Source organism: Tamandua tetradactyla, chromosome 2 (assembly GCF_023851605.1).
Source record: "Tamandua tetradactyla isolate mTamTet1 chromosome 2, mTamTet1.pri, whole genome shotgun sequence".
Classification (NCBI taxonomy): domain Eukaryota; kingdom Metazoa; phylum Chordata; class Mammalia; order Pilosa; family Myrmecophagidae; genus Tamandua; species Tamandua tetradactyla.
In genome coordinates this window covers 168,531,369-168,548,860 of record NC_135328.1, presented here as the reverse complement: position 1 = coordinate 168,548,860, position 17,492 = coordinate 168,531,369, and the positions used below count along the sequence as shown (strand labels likewise).

Sequence of the window (17,492 nt, the reverse complement as noted above, 5' to 3'; positions counted from 1 at the left end):
AGAAATGGTTAGAGAGGCTAACAAAGATCTTTGTTCAAGTGCTTGCATTTCCTCAAACAGGCACGTGCCTCGCACTCACACTGCCTGCCCCCTCTACCTGGCCCACCCTTGGTCTTGGCAAATCTTTCTTCTTTCAAAACTCAGCTCACACATATATGGAGTTACAGACATGGGTAGGATTGTGCGTTATGTCTTAACTTCACGCCCCAGCAGCCATTGGTGGAAAGCAGAAGCTATAATTTTTTTCACTGCTGCTAAAATGCAGGTTTTCAGTGTAAACATATGGCAGGAGGAAGAAGGCCTAGATGAGCTACCAAGGCAGATGATTGGTAAAACCCCCAATAACTTCAGGTTGGTCACAAGGCAGAGAAGAAGCAGAGGTCAGGAACTGGGATCTCCGAAGCTCAAAGGAGGCTTTTCTTTCAATGAGTGATAAGTAGATTTCTGCCGCCAGTTTGGGAGTCACCTACAAGGGTTTCTGATGTCAAGCAGACCCAAAACACTGAAAACAGAGTCACTGATGGGTATGTGCCAGCTGCAGAGCCAGCCAGAGGGCAGTGGTCCCCTTATCCTGGGCATTTATGAACCAGAATGGAGGATGCTTATACTGGACCAGTCATTAAATATTTCCGAAAACCTCTCCTGAATATAAATCCCAGGAGTTCAAAGATTCAAGGCATTTTCTTTTCCCTTTTTAAGAATATTTCTATTGACATATCTTTTATCCCTTTTTAGTTTATGGTATATTGGAGTGGTTAGAGGGAAGTACCTGAAACTGTTGAGCTCTGTTCCAGTAGCCTAGATTCTTGAAGACAACTGTATAAAGATATAACATTTACAATGTAGCTGTTTACAATATTAACAATAAAAATATTAATTTAAAAAATCATTTGAAAAAAGATAAAACAAAAAAAAATTTCTATTGACATATCTTCACACACATACATTCCATACATGGTGTACAATCAATGGCTCACAATATCATGACACAGTTGTGTATTCATCACCATGAACATTTTTTAGAACATTTGCATCACTCCAGAAAAAAAAGAAAAAGAAAAAATTCATACAACCATACACCATATCCCTTCCTCTCACTGACCACTAGTATTTCCACTGACCCAACTTATTTTGCCCCTTACTCCCCCTAATATTTTATTTCTTATCCATATTTTTTTACTCATCCGTCCATACCCTGGATAAAAGGAGGCTCAGACACAAGGTTTTCACAATCACATAGACACATTGTAAAAGTTATACTTTATACAATCATCCTCAAGAATCAAGGCTATTGGAACACAGCTCAACAGTTTCAGGTACTTCCCTCCAGCCACTCCTATGCACCATAAACTAAAAAAAAATATCTATATAGTGCATAAGAATTACCTCCATGATAATCACTCAACTCTGTTTGAAATCTCTCAGCCACTCAAACTTTTATTTTGTCTCATTTCTCTCTTTCCCCTTTTGGTCAAGAAGTCTTTCTTAACCCCTTGATGATGCGTCCTGGCTCATCCCTGGAGTTCTGTCCAGTGTTGTCAGAGAGATTTACTCACCTGGGAGTCATGCCCCATGTAGGGGGAAAGGCAGTGAGTTCACCTGCCACGTTGGCTTAAAGAGAGAGGCCACATCTGAGCAACAAAAGAGGTTCTCTGGGGGTGACTCTTAGGCAGAATTTTAAGTAGGCTTAGCCTATCCTTTGCAGGAATAAGTTCCAAAGGGGTGAACTCCAAGATCAAGGGCTCAGGCTATTGATTTGTTGTCCCCACAGCTTGTGAGAATATCAGAGATTCTTCAAATGGGGAAGTTGAGTATTTCCTCCTTTCTCCCCAGTCCTCCAAAGGGACTTTGAAAATACTTCTTAATTCACTACTCAAATTACTCTGGGATATAGTGGGGCATCACACTGACCTGGACAAACCAGTAACACCTCAAACCCTACTCAAGATTCTATGTACTTAGGGTATATAACTAAACTGACAAGGCCAGTTACTAATGAAACTTAGAAGGAGGGCCAGTTTAGACTCAGCAGACACTAAGAACATTTTAAAGGTGATATGAAACCAACTGGAACTTATACCGAGTATATACACTTCTTTACAACTTCCTTTAAAATTAGAATAATTTAAAATGTGTGCAGTGGCGGGACCTTCATTCTCCCCTTCTTCCTAAGAAATCAAACCTTGTTTCCCAGCCTCTCTTGCAATGGGGTGGCCAATGAGAGGTAAGTGGAAGTTGCTGAGGGATGCTTTCAGGAAAACTCTTAAAAAAAGGTGCCCACTCAGCCAGGACCATTTTGTCCTTTCCACTAACTTTCTTCTTTCTTCCTGGAACATGGATGCAATAGGTAGAGCTTGAGCAACCTTCTAGGACACAAAACAATACTGATGATGAAAACCAAGTGTAAAGCACAGCAGAGCACCAAGGTGGTGAGAGCCTGGGATCCTGATGACCATGAGCTGCCCAACTTGGAAGCTTAACTGGGAGAAAACATAGACCTTTACCTTACTTAAGTCTCTGCTGTTTCAGCAATCTTTTAACTAGCACCCAGAAGCAATTCCTGGTTAATACATGTGTTCATAATAGTAATTAATAAACTCATCCTGAAGATTTTAATAAAGTATTGACTTCTTTTTATTAAATAGGAAAATGTACAACATCTTCTTTTGGCTTTGAACACCCATGGGAAGACTTCCTGTTTGCCCCCTGTATTAGTTTGTTAAGCTGCTGGAGTGGAACATACCAGAAATGGAATGACTTTTATAAAGGGAATTTAATAAGTTACAAGTTAACAGTTCTATGGCTGAGAAAATGTTCAAATTAAAGCACCAACAAGAGGTTACCTTCACTCAAGAAAGGCTGATGCTGTATGGAACACCTCTGTCAGCTGGGAAGGCACATGGCTGGCATCTGCTGGTCCTTGTTCCTGGTTCCATTGCTTCCAGCTTCTGATGCCAGTGGTTTCTTCTCAAAGCATCTGTGGGCCCTCACTTAGCTCCTCTGGTACACAACTCTGGGTTGTTCATCTCTTAGCTTAGCAACTGCTCAGGCCAGAGATGTCTTCTCTTCAGGTTCCAGCTATTTCTGTGAGTCCTTGCTTAGTAGTCAGGCTATTTCTGCTTAGATCTCCAAATGTCTATATTGGCTCTTCAAAATGTTTCCCCTTTTAAAGGACTCCAGTAAACTAATCAAGACCCACCTTGAATGGGCAGGGTCACATCCCCATCTAATCAAAAGGGCACACTTACAACTGGGCATGTCAGGTCTCTGTGGAGATAATCTAATCAAAAGTTTCTACCCTGCAGTACTGAATCAGTTTTATAAAAAGGGCTGCCCCCACAAGATTAGGTCATGATTAAAACATGGCTTTTCGGGGGTACATTATTAATAGATTCAAACCAGCACACCCCTTAAGGCCTGTGCCCCTGATGGCAGGTACATAAAATACAAATAATGTGCCTGGGAGAAATGAATAGCCATGCCCATCAACCCCTCAGCCTGGCCTTCGGAGCCTTTGAGCTCTGAAGCTGTCCTTCCCACCTCCTCTCCCAGCATCTCCCAGCTTTTAGATCTTCATGTTTCAGAACCACAGGATGTCAGAGCTAGCAGGGCTCTTGAAAATCCCTGGGGAAACTGAGGCTCATGGGAGTAACTGACCTGCCCAGGGACACACAGGTCCCTGTGCACTTGGCCCTAGGTCTCCTTGCACATCTCTCCAGGTAGGGCCAGAGCCCACCTCCTTGGCTCCTCTCTCTCTTCCTATTTTTAAGTTCCCATCGTGACAGTTTCATATCCACCCCTAATCCGTTGTCCCCAACCCAAGCTCCAAAGGTAGGAACTGTTCCTTTTCAAGCACAGTTCCCAAGAGCTTCATTCAATCCCTAACAGGGTTACTGGGAGCTAGATATAAATAGAGCTGAATCATTACTTAATTTCTCTGGTGTTTTAATAAGATTGGGAAAAAAAAAAAGAAAGGGGCCAGCTCTGATTAGTGTCCTGCCTGGGTTTTTTGTTTTTTGTTTTTTTTTCTCTGGGAGGCCGCACTGTGAACAGACGTCATTTTTCCAGAGTCCCCACTTGGAGCCTTGGGAAATGAATTCATATCTTGGTGGGTCATCCAGGGACACAGGCTGCAGTGTTCCTCTGGAATCATCTTGAAGAAACATAGGCATATCTTCTCACCCCTGATGTGTGTGCTATGGGGCTTATGTCCCTGTGGAGTGGACTGCCACATCTTTCTGACTTTCATTTGTCACATCTGCCCCAAGTTCCCAGGTCCAGCCCTGGTCATACAGGTTGTCACTCAGTCATCAGCACTCAGATTCTTGGGACATCAGAGCTAGAAAGGGCTTCAGAGTGGACCAACCTTCCTGGTCCTCTGTCCTGAGATGGCACATAGTGCTCACGCAGGGACTTCATCTGCAACCCCAGCTCCCAGCACAATGTTTTTACCCAGCAAAGGCATTTAATAAAGGTGGATGCAATGGTGTAACTGTACCCCCTCCTAGGGCATCCCCCAGCCTCCAGTTGCATCCTGTTCACTCTACACTTCTCCAATCCATCCCTCCCAAACACATGGGCTCCTCTTGGAAAGCATAGCAGCCAAAACCCTCAGCCTGGCCTTCGGAGCCTTTGACCTCTGAAGCTGTCCTTCCCACCTCCTCTCCCAGCACCTGCTGCTGCTCCTGCTCCTGCTCTGCAGCCTCCTCGCTGGCTTTTAGATCTTTATGTTCCAGATCCACAGGATGTCAGAGCTAGCAGGGCTCTTGAAAATCACTGGGGAAACTGAGGCTCATGGGAGGAACTGTCCTGCCCAGGGTCACACAGTGACTGGTTGGCATTGCTGAGGCGAGACCCCCAGTCTCCTGGGTTCTGGTCCCTGTCCTGGGGAGCACGTGACCAAAAGATGATGGCAGTGGTGTCCAACCACCCAGCTTTGCAAAACAACTTGCCTGGGGAACAACCTCAAGCCAGGAGGATCGATTTTCACCGCGTGAAAAGCAGCTGAGAGCAGGAAAAGCTCCCGGAACATTTGACTCTGACAAGTATGTCCAATCCAGAGCCCTTCAGCCCGTGAGCAGGGGGAAGGCAGAGGAAGGGAGGGCACAGGCTCCCCAAGCACCAACTCCTTCCACAGTGAGGAAAAGCTGTTTTGAATCATAGAATCCAAGAAATGATGAATCATATTCACAAAATCTAAGAAATAATGAATCTTAGAAAAGAGGCTTCTACAAGCTCCTCTTCCTGTGGCCTCCAGGACACCCGCTCTCCCGGCTCTTCTCCTGCCCCTTTGCCTGCCTCTGCACCACCAGCTCTGCACAGACCTCCAGTGAGGCCGGGGGGCCCCGTGTCATCCACTCTGCATGTTTTACTGTGCAATTCTAGCTCCTCCCATGGCTTTGGCCATCAACTCCGCTGAACTCATCGCCTACGTAGGTTTTTCAATTCAGAGCACCTACTCTGTGCCACGTGCTGCTCTAGGCTTTGGGGATACAGCAGGGGGCAGATTTTTTTAGTCTGGCCCTCATGGAGTATGTTACATTCTAGTGGAGGAAATAGAACAAGAAAGAGAAACGCATACACACAGTAGAGTAGAGCAGTAATAAAGGTTATGTGGAAAGTGAGGCAAGATAAGGGGAGAGAGAGGCAGAGATTGGGAGGCCTCTCTGCAGGGATGTCCAGCAGGTCCATGATGGAGAGGAGGCCCTAGGATGGGTGCACACCCAGCATCCGGAAGGCCAGCATGTAGCTGGACTTAAGCAAGTGGAGGAGGGACTGAGAACAGAGGTCAGAGATCTCAAAGATGGGTGCATGGCAGGGAGGGCATGCAGGTCTGTAGGCTGGTGATGCCTGTGGGTTTTGCTAAAATGTGATGAGTTTTTGGCAGGTGATAAAAAAGATTCCTCTTGCTACTGTGCTGAGAACAGGCTTTCTGGAGGTGAGGGTGAAAGCTGGGAGACCAGCATGGACATGGGTGAGAAGCAGTGGTGCCCTGGGCGATGGTGGGAGGGACAGAGGTGGAGAGAAAGGCCAAGACTTAGGATATATTTTGAAGGTAGAGATGACAAAATTTGCTGATGGATTGGATATGGGATATGAGAGAATGAGAGGTTGCATCGAGATGGGCAGGACTAGACAAAAGGCAGATTTATAGGGAAAATCACATTTGGCTTTGGACATGTTAATTTCAGGATGCCTTCAGACAATTGTACACAAGACTCTGCAGTCCAGGTGTGAGGTTTCCAGGCTGGAGATGACATTTGGGAGTGTCTGCATGGAGAAGGTATTCAAAGCCATGGTGGCGGATGAAAACACCAGGTGAGGAAATGTGGTAGGGCAGACCCTGCCTGGGCCTCTCTTTTTAGGCTCTAGACTCTGTAGGTGAGAATACAATTAGGAACCAAGTTGCCTCTGTGAGGCAAGTAGTTTTGTGATCCTTAGCTCACCACCTGGAGGTTGGAGCAAATGGAAGGAGTAGTAGATTGATTGTATTAATGGCCCCAATTAATGGACTCCCTTTGTCTTGTAACACTGTGGTCCACTTCTACCCTGAGTCTGGGCTTGGCCACATGACTTGCTTTGGTTAATAGGATGCTGGCAGACTTGATGTCCACTGGCATGTTTCCATTTCCTTGCTTCATTGTAAGAACATGCCCAGCACTCTTAGAACCCTGCATCTGCCATGAAAATAAATCTCAGCTGGCCTGCTGGAGGAGGACAGAACACAGGAGCACAGCCAGATCATCAGCCAAGACCACCCTAGACCAGCTAAGCCACCAGCTGCCTGAAGGCACATGAGTGAGTATCCAGATCAGCAGAACCTTTCAGCTGACCTGTAGGCTCATGAGAAGTAATAAATGGCTGTCATTTTAAGCCACTGAGTTTTGAGTTAATTTGTTACCCAGCAAACCCAGTTAGTTGTTACTAACTGACACAGAAGATAAGATTTTCCTTAGAGAGAGCAATACCTCCTGCTGGGCATATAGCTCTTTGGGAGGGGAGAACAGTGCTTCTCCCTAACTTTAAGCCAAGGGAACTACTCAGAGACTTTGGCCTGTGTCTCCTAGGTTTTGAGGAATGTTGGAGCTGGTTCCTGACTCGTGTCCAAAGGCCCTGGGAAAGGTCTGCACATCCAGTAAGGATCTCCATATTTCCCATGGGTCAGATGTGGACCTTGCAAGAAGGGAACAGGCTAAAAGGGACAAGTAGAGGGGTGAAGTGACCCTAGCAGAGGAGTTGGCTGGAAATCGGGCCTGAGAAGGGAGTTGTCAGCAGTCAAATGGAGTAGGCACTGCCTGAGTCAAAGGAATAATGGGTGAGAGATACAAGTGAGAGCTGCGGCTCCAAAGAACCCACAAAAGCACCTTGGAAGAAATACATCCAGCGAGCACTGATGCCAGATCAGCAGTAAAAGAGGATCTCTTCAGCTCTCTCCTCCCTCCATTGTTCCAACTCCGGTGTTAGCAACGGGGGAGCAGGTGGAGCAAGAAAGAAAAAACACCATGACCTTCTTCCCACTGTAGGTTTCCAAGTTTGAACCAAAACCGAAAAGCTATGAGAGGAGAACTTTTAAGTTGGATGGGTCTGGAGTTTTAATATGAGACTTGACTGGACATCACATACCTGAAATTATCTAGAAAATGGGAGGGACTAGGGGTCCACAGAGTGAGTTTAATGGGGTGTCCTGTTGATTCCAATAAACCAGTTATTCATCATAAGAACATGCCCAGTACTCTTAGAACCCTGCCTCTACCATGAAAAGAAATCTCAGCTGGCCTGCTGGAGGAGGACAGAACACAGGAACACAGCTAGATCATCAGCCAAGACCATCCTAGACTAGCTAAGTGCAATGCAGTGCCTCCCTGGGTCTCAGACCCTGCCCACCTCACATTTAAGTTGTCCTGGAAGACCCCCCTGACATCTCACTTGATGCCTCTACTCTGGTGACTTCCAAACCTTGTCTCCCGCTCAGACTCTCCCACAAGTTTTAGATCCACTAGTCAACCATCAGCAACAAATTCGCTGCACGTGCACCTGCTCTGAGACCACACTACAGTCTACTCAGATGCTCAGGCCAGAAGTCCTTCTCACTGCAAATGGCAACACACATCACCTCCACCCTCCCCTCCATCTCATGGGTTCCCTCCTGAGCAATCCTCCAGGCAGCCCTCTCCCCCAGCCCAAAGCCACCATCCTGGCCAGTCCCCTGCTCTGCCTGCCCCTCCTACACACCCCCTCCTGTCTGACCTACTTCTCTCTGGCAGCCACAGAGACCCTTTAATCCCCTATGGTTAAAGCACATTTCCTGTGGCCTTGAGGATAAAGCACACACTTTGTCCTGGTTCACCATGCCTCGCAGGGTCTGGCCCCACCGGTTTCTCCAGCCTTGGTTGTCCACTCTTCTTCTCATACCTTAAGCTCCAGGTAAACTGAATAAGCTGAGCGGATTTCTCCTCCATACCATCCCTGCCCAGCTCAGGAGCTCCCCTGTGCCCTTCCATTCATCTTATCCTTCAAACACAGGGCAGCTCTGCCTCCTTGGGCTCTCTTCTTTGTTCCCACCCACAGCCCCTGCTCCACCCTCCCTCCCACCACCACCACCACCACCACCACCACCACCACATACAACACCCATCTTCCAGGCTGTCTCTGTCCATTCATGGGTCTTCCTCTCCTCTGAGACTCTGATAGCTGTTCCAGGGCAAAGACCAGATTTGATTCTCTTTTACAGGGCCTGGCACAGAGCTGCTCTGGTGAGGGGGCGAATGAGTAAATGAATGAAAGGAGAGAGGGGGTAGTCTATGAAGAGTCTTAGGAAAGGATAGCCAGAGAGAGACATATATCTGGTTCTACAGGCTTTTCCTGGTGAGGAGGCCTCAGGTCCATGAACCCAACGGTTTAGCCAAGCTGACCCAGGCTCAGACCCTCACACCTTGGGGTAAAAGTCACCATCCTTGGGGCCAGACAGGACAGGGTTGAATCCTGACTCCACTACCTACATCCCAGGGGGAGTAACTAAAGGGGTCCAACTTAAAAAAAAAAAAAAAGGTGGGGGGAGGAAGAGGCAAGAACTGCTGGCCTTCCAACTCAGAGCCTGGGTGCAACAAAGGGGAATCTGGGAATCATTTAGTCAGTCAACAAATGCTCACTGACACCTGTTCCCTGCAGGCCATGTGCTGAGGCCAGGCACTGACGGAGGGGCAGACCTGGAGCCTAGGGGGCAGACGATGCAATGTGACCCCTGCAGGAAGCCCAGGGGCTGAGGGAACAGAGACAAGTGTTTGCACAGAGCAGCTCCTCAGCAACCACTTGTCACGGCGGGGGGCGGCTTGTGGCCTCGGCATGACCTTGGCGCTGTCCCCATGGGGAATAGAATGGAGAGCAGGCCCCGAGGACCCCCTTCCCCAGCCCTTCTCCTGTCCCCCGGCAGCAGGCTCTGGGGTCCCGGGTTGGCGTCCCTAGGCTGAGCGTGGCTGGTGAGGCTTACCGGATGAGGTCCAGGAGGGCGTCGGCCGAGCTCATGATGGGCTTCCCACTCTGCTCGGTCACCTCCTTCTGAGCCGCACCACCCGGGTGGATGACAGAGACGAGGACGATGCCCACGATGACGGCCATGAAGGTGGTCCACAGGTAGTATGCCACGGTGAGGACACCCAGGCGGCTGGAGGTCTTGGCATCCAGGGAGGCGAGGCCGGACACCAAGCTGGGAGAGTGTGTGTGGGGGTGGCGGGGGTCAGCGTCTAGAGGGTGGGGGAGGCCCCAAGCCTGGCTGGGCACTGGCGGGTACCTACATTCTCTCTCTCTCTCTCTCTCACACACACACACACACCAGCTGTGCACAGCACCCTCCTGGTGCTCCAGGGGATGTGCAGGCCTGGGAATCCCCTCTCCCAAACAATCCAGGCCTTATAGCTCTTCAAGCCTCTTTCAGTTCTGCTCTCCCCGCCATCCCCAGGGTCACTAAGTCAAGTGGTTTCAGCCCTCTAGGTCTCTGCATGTGTTCTTCCCTCTGTTTGGCGCCCCCTTATCAGACTGTCTTCACGACTCCCTCCTACTCACTGGGCAAAACCCAGCTCAAGGTCACCTCTTCTATCAAGTCTTGTTTGGACTATTTGTCTCTTCCCCCAAGAGTCAGGACCTCACACAGGGCTCTCTCAGCCCCCAGCTTCCTCTGTCATGACCCTGGGTGTCACTGTCCATTTCCCTTTCTGGCCCTCTCATCAGACCTGAGGGCATGTGAGGAGGCCACGGGACTGACTGCTCTGTGGGTCCCCAGTGCCCAGGGTGGGCTGACACAGAGCAGGGCCACTCTTCTCCTGACTGTTGGGTAAAACATTAATTAAGGAAATGTTTGTGAATTGCTTTGTTGCTAAAAGGATTTTTTTCCCCCAAAGCCCTTTCATTCTTTCAGATAAAGGAAGAATTAGTCCAGTTTTAATCGTGTAAACAAGAGCAGATAATCCCTCCCTGTCTCACCATTAGACTAGCCAGAGGCAGCATCCGGCCATCAGGGACTCCCTGCCCCCACCCCACAAGCCAGGCTATAACTGCTGCCTGAGAGCACCCTTCCCCTGCAGCAAAGGCTTACTCTGCCATTAGGACATGGTTTCAGTGTTCCCTCCTTCAGGAAGACTTCCCTGAAGCCCTGACTCAGTGAAATATCCTTCTCCAAGCTCCCACAGTCTCTGTGCTTCCCTCCATTCCAGCCTCCACCCACTGGGCTGTCATTTATTGGAAGTTTCTGGAAGCATCTCCTGAGCTGGGCCAGGATTCAGTTCACTGCTGGGCCCATAGAGCCTGACACAGGGCCTGGCCCAGACCATGGCTTGGGAGAGTTGCTCAATGGAGGGAATGATTGACTGACTGAATGAATGAGTCAGTTGTTTACAATCTCTGCTCGTCCTGGTCTTCAAGGAGGCATGTTAGTGATGGGCTTCTGTTGGGTCTCAGACATAAGTCCTGAAGGACTCTTAATGTGCAGTTTGAGGAGATGGGGGAGGGGGCACTCTGCAATTGCCATCCATGAGACAGGTTATCCCAGGGCCAGCTCATCAACCCAAGACCAAATGTCCACTAACCACACCGGGATCCCCCACAGCGAGTCCACCTGACTTAGGCCACAAGGAGGCCATGGCCCTGAGAGGAGTGGGACCTGCGTGAGGTCACCCCAAACACTAGTGTTTCAGCTGGATCAGAACTCCGACCCAACTCCAGGCCCACCCTCTTTCATCCATATTTATTCAATTCTCCCCCCATGCCCTGCCCTGGGTCTGCAGGAAGAGATCAGAACTTGTCTCCAGTTTCAGGAACTCCTGGTCTGGCAAGCGGTGGAGGGAGGTAGACAGTAATGGACACTTGGGACACTGTGGCACAAATAACCCCTGGACAAGGTGGACACATCAGTACAATAAGGGATGGATCACATCTAGCTAGGATAGTCAGGAAGGTCATCCTGGAAGAGGTGATATTTGAGTTGGTTTTTGGAAGATGATGAGGATGTGGAAATGGGTGGACATGCCAGGCAAGGGACAAGAGAAGAAAACTGGGAGGTTAGAAAGTGTGGGAACTCTATTGTTGAATGTGATCTGAGCTCAGGGTTGGTCTTGGAGTGCCAGGCCCTGGGGAGCCGCCGGGGGAGGGGGGGTTATACAGCTGAAGAGGGCAGGATCCTGGAGGTGTTTTGGCAACTCGTCTAGCAGAATCTGCTGGATGTCTGAGAAGGGAGAGCTAAAACTTCCATAGATCGGATGATATCAAATGTATAGGGAGTGAAAAAAAAATGTATAAGAGCAAAATCCTGGGAAGAACAAAGGCATCACCAATGTAGATCAGATAAAAAGTTCTGGCAAGTTCAGGCAATGGAATTCTGAGCAGCTACCAGAAGTGATGGTGTCACTGGAAAGATGTTCCTAATTTAATGTTAAGTGGAAAAAACAAGCTACAAGATAGTTTGCTGCAGGGAGCCCTGGAACCTCACAGGAAAGATTTGTGGTCTAGACATATATAGACATGTGAGAGGGAGTGTGAGGGAGTGGGGTGCAGATGAAAACCAGATTTCAGAAAGGCACAAAGCACCCCCGCCCCCCAGAAGAAGGCCACAGCGAGGAAGAGAAAGACGTCTAACCCAAGGGTGAGGCTGGCTCAGGCACAGACCCAGGTGTGGGGAGGGAGGGAGTGCAGGCTCTGGATATGGCAAAGGGAGGTCCCTGACTTCATCCCAGCCCAGCCCCGGGGGCACCCATTGGCTCTGGAAAGGAAAGACTCGATGGATAAAATGGAGAGAATTCTATCACCAAGGCCCAAGCAGTTCTGCTCTAGAACCTCCCCCCTCCCCAAATAGCGAAAAGGGTTTCCTACTGGCTGAAGGAGGAGGCGAGCACAGGTGGGGGTAACAGCCGACAGAGTGGACCCCCTCCTCCTCCTCCTTCCGGGCAGGCACAGGCAGCCCAGCGTAACCAGCAGGTGATCACAAAGGCCAAGGAGAATGGGAGCTAAGCATAGGGAGGGCAAGAGACGGTGGACTCCATGAGACACCCCACTCCTGGAATTCAATTATACGAAAGAGGGTCAAGCTCCTGACACTTGGCTGTTTGGCTGGCGGGGGCTCATGGTCCAAAAGACTTCAGGGCTGAGCAGATAAGTGGCTTTTCTGAGTCAGGGCCTGGTGTGTTTGGTGGTGGTGGGTGCATCTTGTCACATGGATGTGCACAGAAAAAAAAATCTCCAGAAAGTGCTCTCAGGATCACAAACCCAGGCCTGTGGGTGGGGGAAGCAAGGTTACCTCTTCTCCCCGCCCCCCACCCTGCCATAAACCCAGAGCCAGAAGGGATATTTGAGGTCATCTTCATGCAACCTCTGTTCTAGTTTGCTAGCTGCCGGATTGCAACACACCAGAGACTAAATAAAAGGGGATTTATTTCGTTAGTTCGTCAGAGGAAAGGCAGCTAACTTTCAAGTGAGTTTCTTTCTTACGTGGGAAGGCACAGGGCGATCTCTGCTGGCCTTCTCTCCAGGCCTCTGGGTTCCAACAACTTTCCCTGGGGTGATTCCTTTCTGCATCTCCAAAGGCCTGGGCTGAGCTGCGAGTGCTGAGATGAGGTATGCTGAACTGCTTGGGCTGTGCTACGTTGAACTCTCTCATTTAAGCACCAGCCAATAAAATCAAACATCATTCATTGCAGCAGGCACGCCTCCTAGCCGACTGCAGATGTAATCAGCAACAGATGAAGTTCACGTACCATTGACTCAAGGCCACAGCAACAGAACTAGGTGCCTTCGCCTTGCCAAGCGGACAACTGAATCTAACTACCACAACCTCCCATTCAGTCTGGAGGCTTCGCCCCAGCATCCCATCAGGTGGCCATCCAGGCTGAACGGTAATCACCTCTGCGTGGTGGGTTATGAGTAATTTCTGTTTTGTTTTGAATGTATCTCCATTTTTTCTTTTTATTTCTAGAATGAGCAGGTCTTCACTTGCGCGATGGAAAACACAAGCCCTCAAGTACCAGGCAGACAGAAAGCCTGACTGGCTGGGAACTTGACTGCTCCCCAAACACCTGAGCATCTATCTCATTCAATCCTGAGCTCTAAGTTAGAGCTGATCAACAGAATTATAACGTGAGTCACATTTTAATTTAAAATTTCCTGGTAGTCCCATTTGAAAAGTAAAATTAATTTTAATAACATATTTTAACCCAGTATATCCAAAACATAATTCCAATGGATAATCAATATCAAATTTTTAAATGGCTTTAGGCTTTATATTTACATTTAAATTAATTCAATAAAATTACAAGTTTAGATTTTCATTTGCATCAGCCACGTTTCAAAGGCTCGGTAACCATGACGAGGTAGTTGGCACAATTCAGAGTTACAGATAAGGAAAAGAAAGCTCAGAGAGGTGGGACCTTTGGCCAAGCCACCTAGCTGGTAAGTCACAGTCAAGACTGGAACAGGGCTTTTGATTTAAAACCCACTGTGGTTTCTCATTTCCCACACTGCCTCTCCGTGGTACAGACCTGGTTTAGCTCCTGTGTAAATAAAGGTCTTCTGGTTTTGGCTGACTGCGATTTTAACTTGATTCAATCCATGTAACACCTCTTTAGCTCAAATTCTCATAGTTCACAGTCTGCCCTGGGACCACTGCCCCAGATTTATGGTAGTGAGCTCTCCATCTTCGAAGGCATCCAAGTGGAGCCTGGAAGGCCACCTGATGGGATGCTGGGGTGAAGCCTCCAGATTGAGTGGGAGGTTGTGTGAAGATGACCTCAAATGTCCCTTCTGGCTCTGGGTTTATAGCGGGGTGGGGGGGTGGGGAGAAGAGATATAACCTTGCTTCCCCCACTCACAGGCCTGGGTTTGTGATCCTGAGAGCACTGAGGAATAGCTGCAGGGAGTCCAGAGGTCAGGACTCTCCCAAGCCATCTGGCCACCACTCAGAGCCTCAGGGATTGTGGATCAAGAGATTGCAGTGATTAAGAGATATTAACCTGGAGAGGAAGTGGGGTCAGCTGGGCTCCCAGGGCCCAGCCTGTTTCAATTTGGTAATTGTTGCACATGCACGGGTGGGGGAAGGGAGGCCAGGGCTGCCAGGTTCCACATGGAGTGGGGAAAACTGCCACTCACTGACCCTTATCTGGTTCTGACACCAATCCCCAAAGTAGGTATCATGACTTCATCTTACACTGGGAGGCCCTGGATGCTCAGCCATTTGCCAAGGGCTGGTGAACAGAGGGGTGGGATGGGATTGGAAAAGACTCTTGTTGGCTTTTCCCTCTCACAGCACTAGATGCTGCCCTGCAGGCCTTACTGCAGAGAGGTGGACAAGCTATCCAGACTTCTGGGTGCCTCTGCCTCCAGTTTAAAGTCCTCTGGTGGCTCCCCATTACCATTAGGCATGATCCAAACTCTTTCCCTGGCCTTGGGTCCACTGTGGCCTCCCTACCCTCCTCACCCATGCTCCAGCCACTGGTTTCTCTGCTACTCTTTGAACCTATCTTTTCCCCACTTGTTCCCTCTATCTGGGGCTCTGCCCCTACCACCACCACCGTCCCAACCTGGTGAATTCCCACTGCTTTCTCCACGGTCAGTTTAGCATTGCTTCCTCTGAGAAGTCTTCCCTGACACTCTGCATTTCCTTCCCACAGTAGGCTCACAGGGAGCGGGTGCTGAGTGGGACAGCAAATCCTGAAGGAACCCCGTCCCCTAGCCCCGTCCCTCCCCACTTTTCCTTTCCTCAAGACTCAACTCAGGCATGGCTTCCCTCCTGAAGAACTCTTCCTACAGGAAGAACTCCCTAACACCCCCCCCCCCAAGGAAGGCGAGGAAACCCCTGCATGTTCCTGCACGAGTCCCCCACTAACTGGGAGCCCTTGGGCAAGTACCGAGCCTCCGTGTGCCTCAGTTTCTATGGGACGACAAAATGGGAATAACGATGGTAACCTTCCTCATAAAGTTTATGGTGAAGATTCAGTGCAGTGTAAATTTAACCCAGGCTGAGAACAGTGCCTGGAATATGACCACAAGTATTCACCAAATTTCTATTATTGTTCCCTCTGTGTTGTCAGCATCTGTTCTGTGCTGCCTCTCCCACCAAACCATGAGCTCCTCCAGGGCAGGGCTAAATCCTACCCTGGGTCCTCAGAGCCAGGACCTGGCATAGGCTTGGGTACAGGTGTGTTGATGTGATACTCAGCCAGGGTGACTATGAGAATCCATTGTGGGTTCCCTGAGAACAAATTCCTTTGCCAGATTTAGGGAAATGCCCCAAGACCAGTGTATCTGTAGGATGAGGCAGATGGCTCCAGAAACTTTGGGGACAGATGGCAGCTTGGGGACAGCGCAGGGGGTCAACGACATGACTTTCTGCAATGAAGAGGACCTGGAGGGGATCTTGAGAAGCATGTTTCAGCACTCTGCTTTCAGCTCTCTCCTTCCTGAGCATGTTTATCAATGGCTTGGCCAAGACCCCTGACGGTATGTGGATCAGATTTGCAGAGGACAGGAAGCTGGGAGCAACAGCTCATGTGCTGGATGAGGGAACTGGGATCTGAGCAGACCCCAGCAGGCTGGGACCACAGGCCAATTCCGGCATGACAAAATTGAACTTGTACACATTTTGGGCTGTAGTTGGCTCCACCAGAAAACACAAACACTGGTGGGAGAGGGGAGACTATGGGTTTTCTTTGCAGTCAAACTTGGTGAGTGACCTGGGGCACGGAGATAACCAAAGGGCTGGTGGCCCTTGGGCTGTGGAGACAGAAGCTCAGGGGACAGGGTAAGGAGGCCATGGGTCTGCCCTGACCTTAAAATCCTCTGGGAAAGGGATAGGGGAGATGGGCTATGTCCCACAGAGAAAGCTGGGGCAGGTGGCAGGTGACTGAGATGCAGGCTTGGAGGAAGCAGCTGAGGGGGCAAGAGCTGAGGTGCCTGGAGCCGAGCAGACCTGGGGAAAGCTGAGTTTGCTGGGCAAAGCCATAGAAAAGCAGATCTCGGCTTAGCATGAGGAATAACTTTCTAGCAGACAGAGTTGCCCTGCCCTGGAATGGACCCCATGAGAGGTGGTGAACGTCCCGTCACTAGAGGCGTGCCAGCGACTTGCCAATATCACACAGCAAGTAAGTAAAGCTGAGCCCTGGTCTGCCAACACCACATCCACAGTCACAGTATCCTGGCACGGGGAGCACCTCAGAGAGAGGAAGGAGTGCCAAGCCCCATGGCCAAGTCCTTGGGCTACGGCCTCAGCTGACCCAGTCAAGCGGCTCTGCCAAGCTGGCCCGTGGGATGCAGCTGCAGGGAGTCTACCCAAAAGGCAGCAGGAACGAGGCATCTGGGGGTCCATGGGGGAGAGGAGTCCCCCGGCCCTGCCGACCGTCATGGCTTATTACTTTTCCCTAAGCAGATGACAGACCCAGCAGCTGACAGCAACTGGCATGTTTGGTCCAAGCCAACTCCTAAGACCCGAAGCAAGATGTCTGCTCGGCTTCTACTCAGCAAAACTCTGGTCCCAGCACCCACCACCCCAGGGCAGAAATTCTTCCACCTCCTCTGCTCCCAAACCTCAGAGGACAGGGAACTCACTGCCTCCTCAGTCAGCCCCCTCCACGGTGGGCTAGTTATGCTTATTAGAAAGTTCTTCAGAATGCAACGTGCCTCCAGGGAAGAGAATTCCCAAACACTGGGCCCAGTTCTGCCCTCTGGTGCCACACAGACCACCAGGCCCCCTCTCCAAAAAGAAAGCACAGCACTTAGATTCCAAAGGGGAAAGATAGGAAGGATTGGGGGTTCCAGGTGGGCTCCATGCAGCTGCTGCTGCTGGACTGGGGTGGGGTGCGGGAGAGGAAGGGTGGGAGAAGGGGGTACAGGGAGGTAGGCATGGATATGGTCAGACGTTGCTGCCCTGGCATCCCTAACTGCCCTCTGGAGTTCCCACCTCCCCAGGACCCTGGTCACTGAGCGGGTGCTTGACCCGGACTTGTGCAAAGAACAAGACC

General features: G+C 49.9%; 1 protein-coding gene across 3 annotated transcripts in view; it reads right to left on the bottom strand.

Moving 5' to 3' along the window:
- The window catches only part of SLC1A7 (solute carrier family 1 member 7), a 41,939-nt gene that overhangs the window by 13,896 nt on the left and 10,551 nt on the right, over positions 1-17,492 (bottom strand). For all 3 annotated transcript variants that reach the window (XM_077149614.1, XM_077149613.1, XM_077149615.1), the window contains one exon: positions 9,488-9,703. In XM_077149614.1, the coding sequence (XP_077005729.1) occupies positions 9,488-9,703 (216 nt within the window). The remainder of the gene's footprint in view (positions 1-9,487; positions 9,704-17,492) is intronic.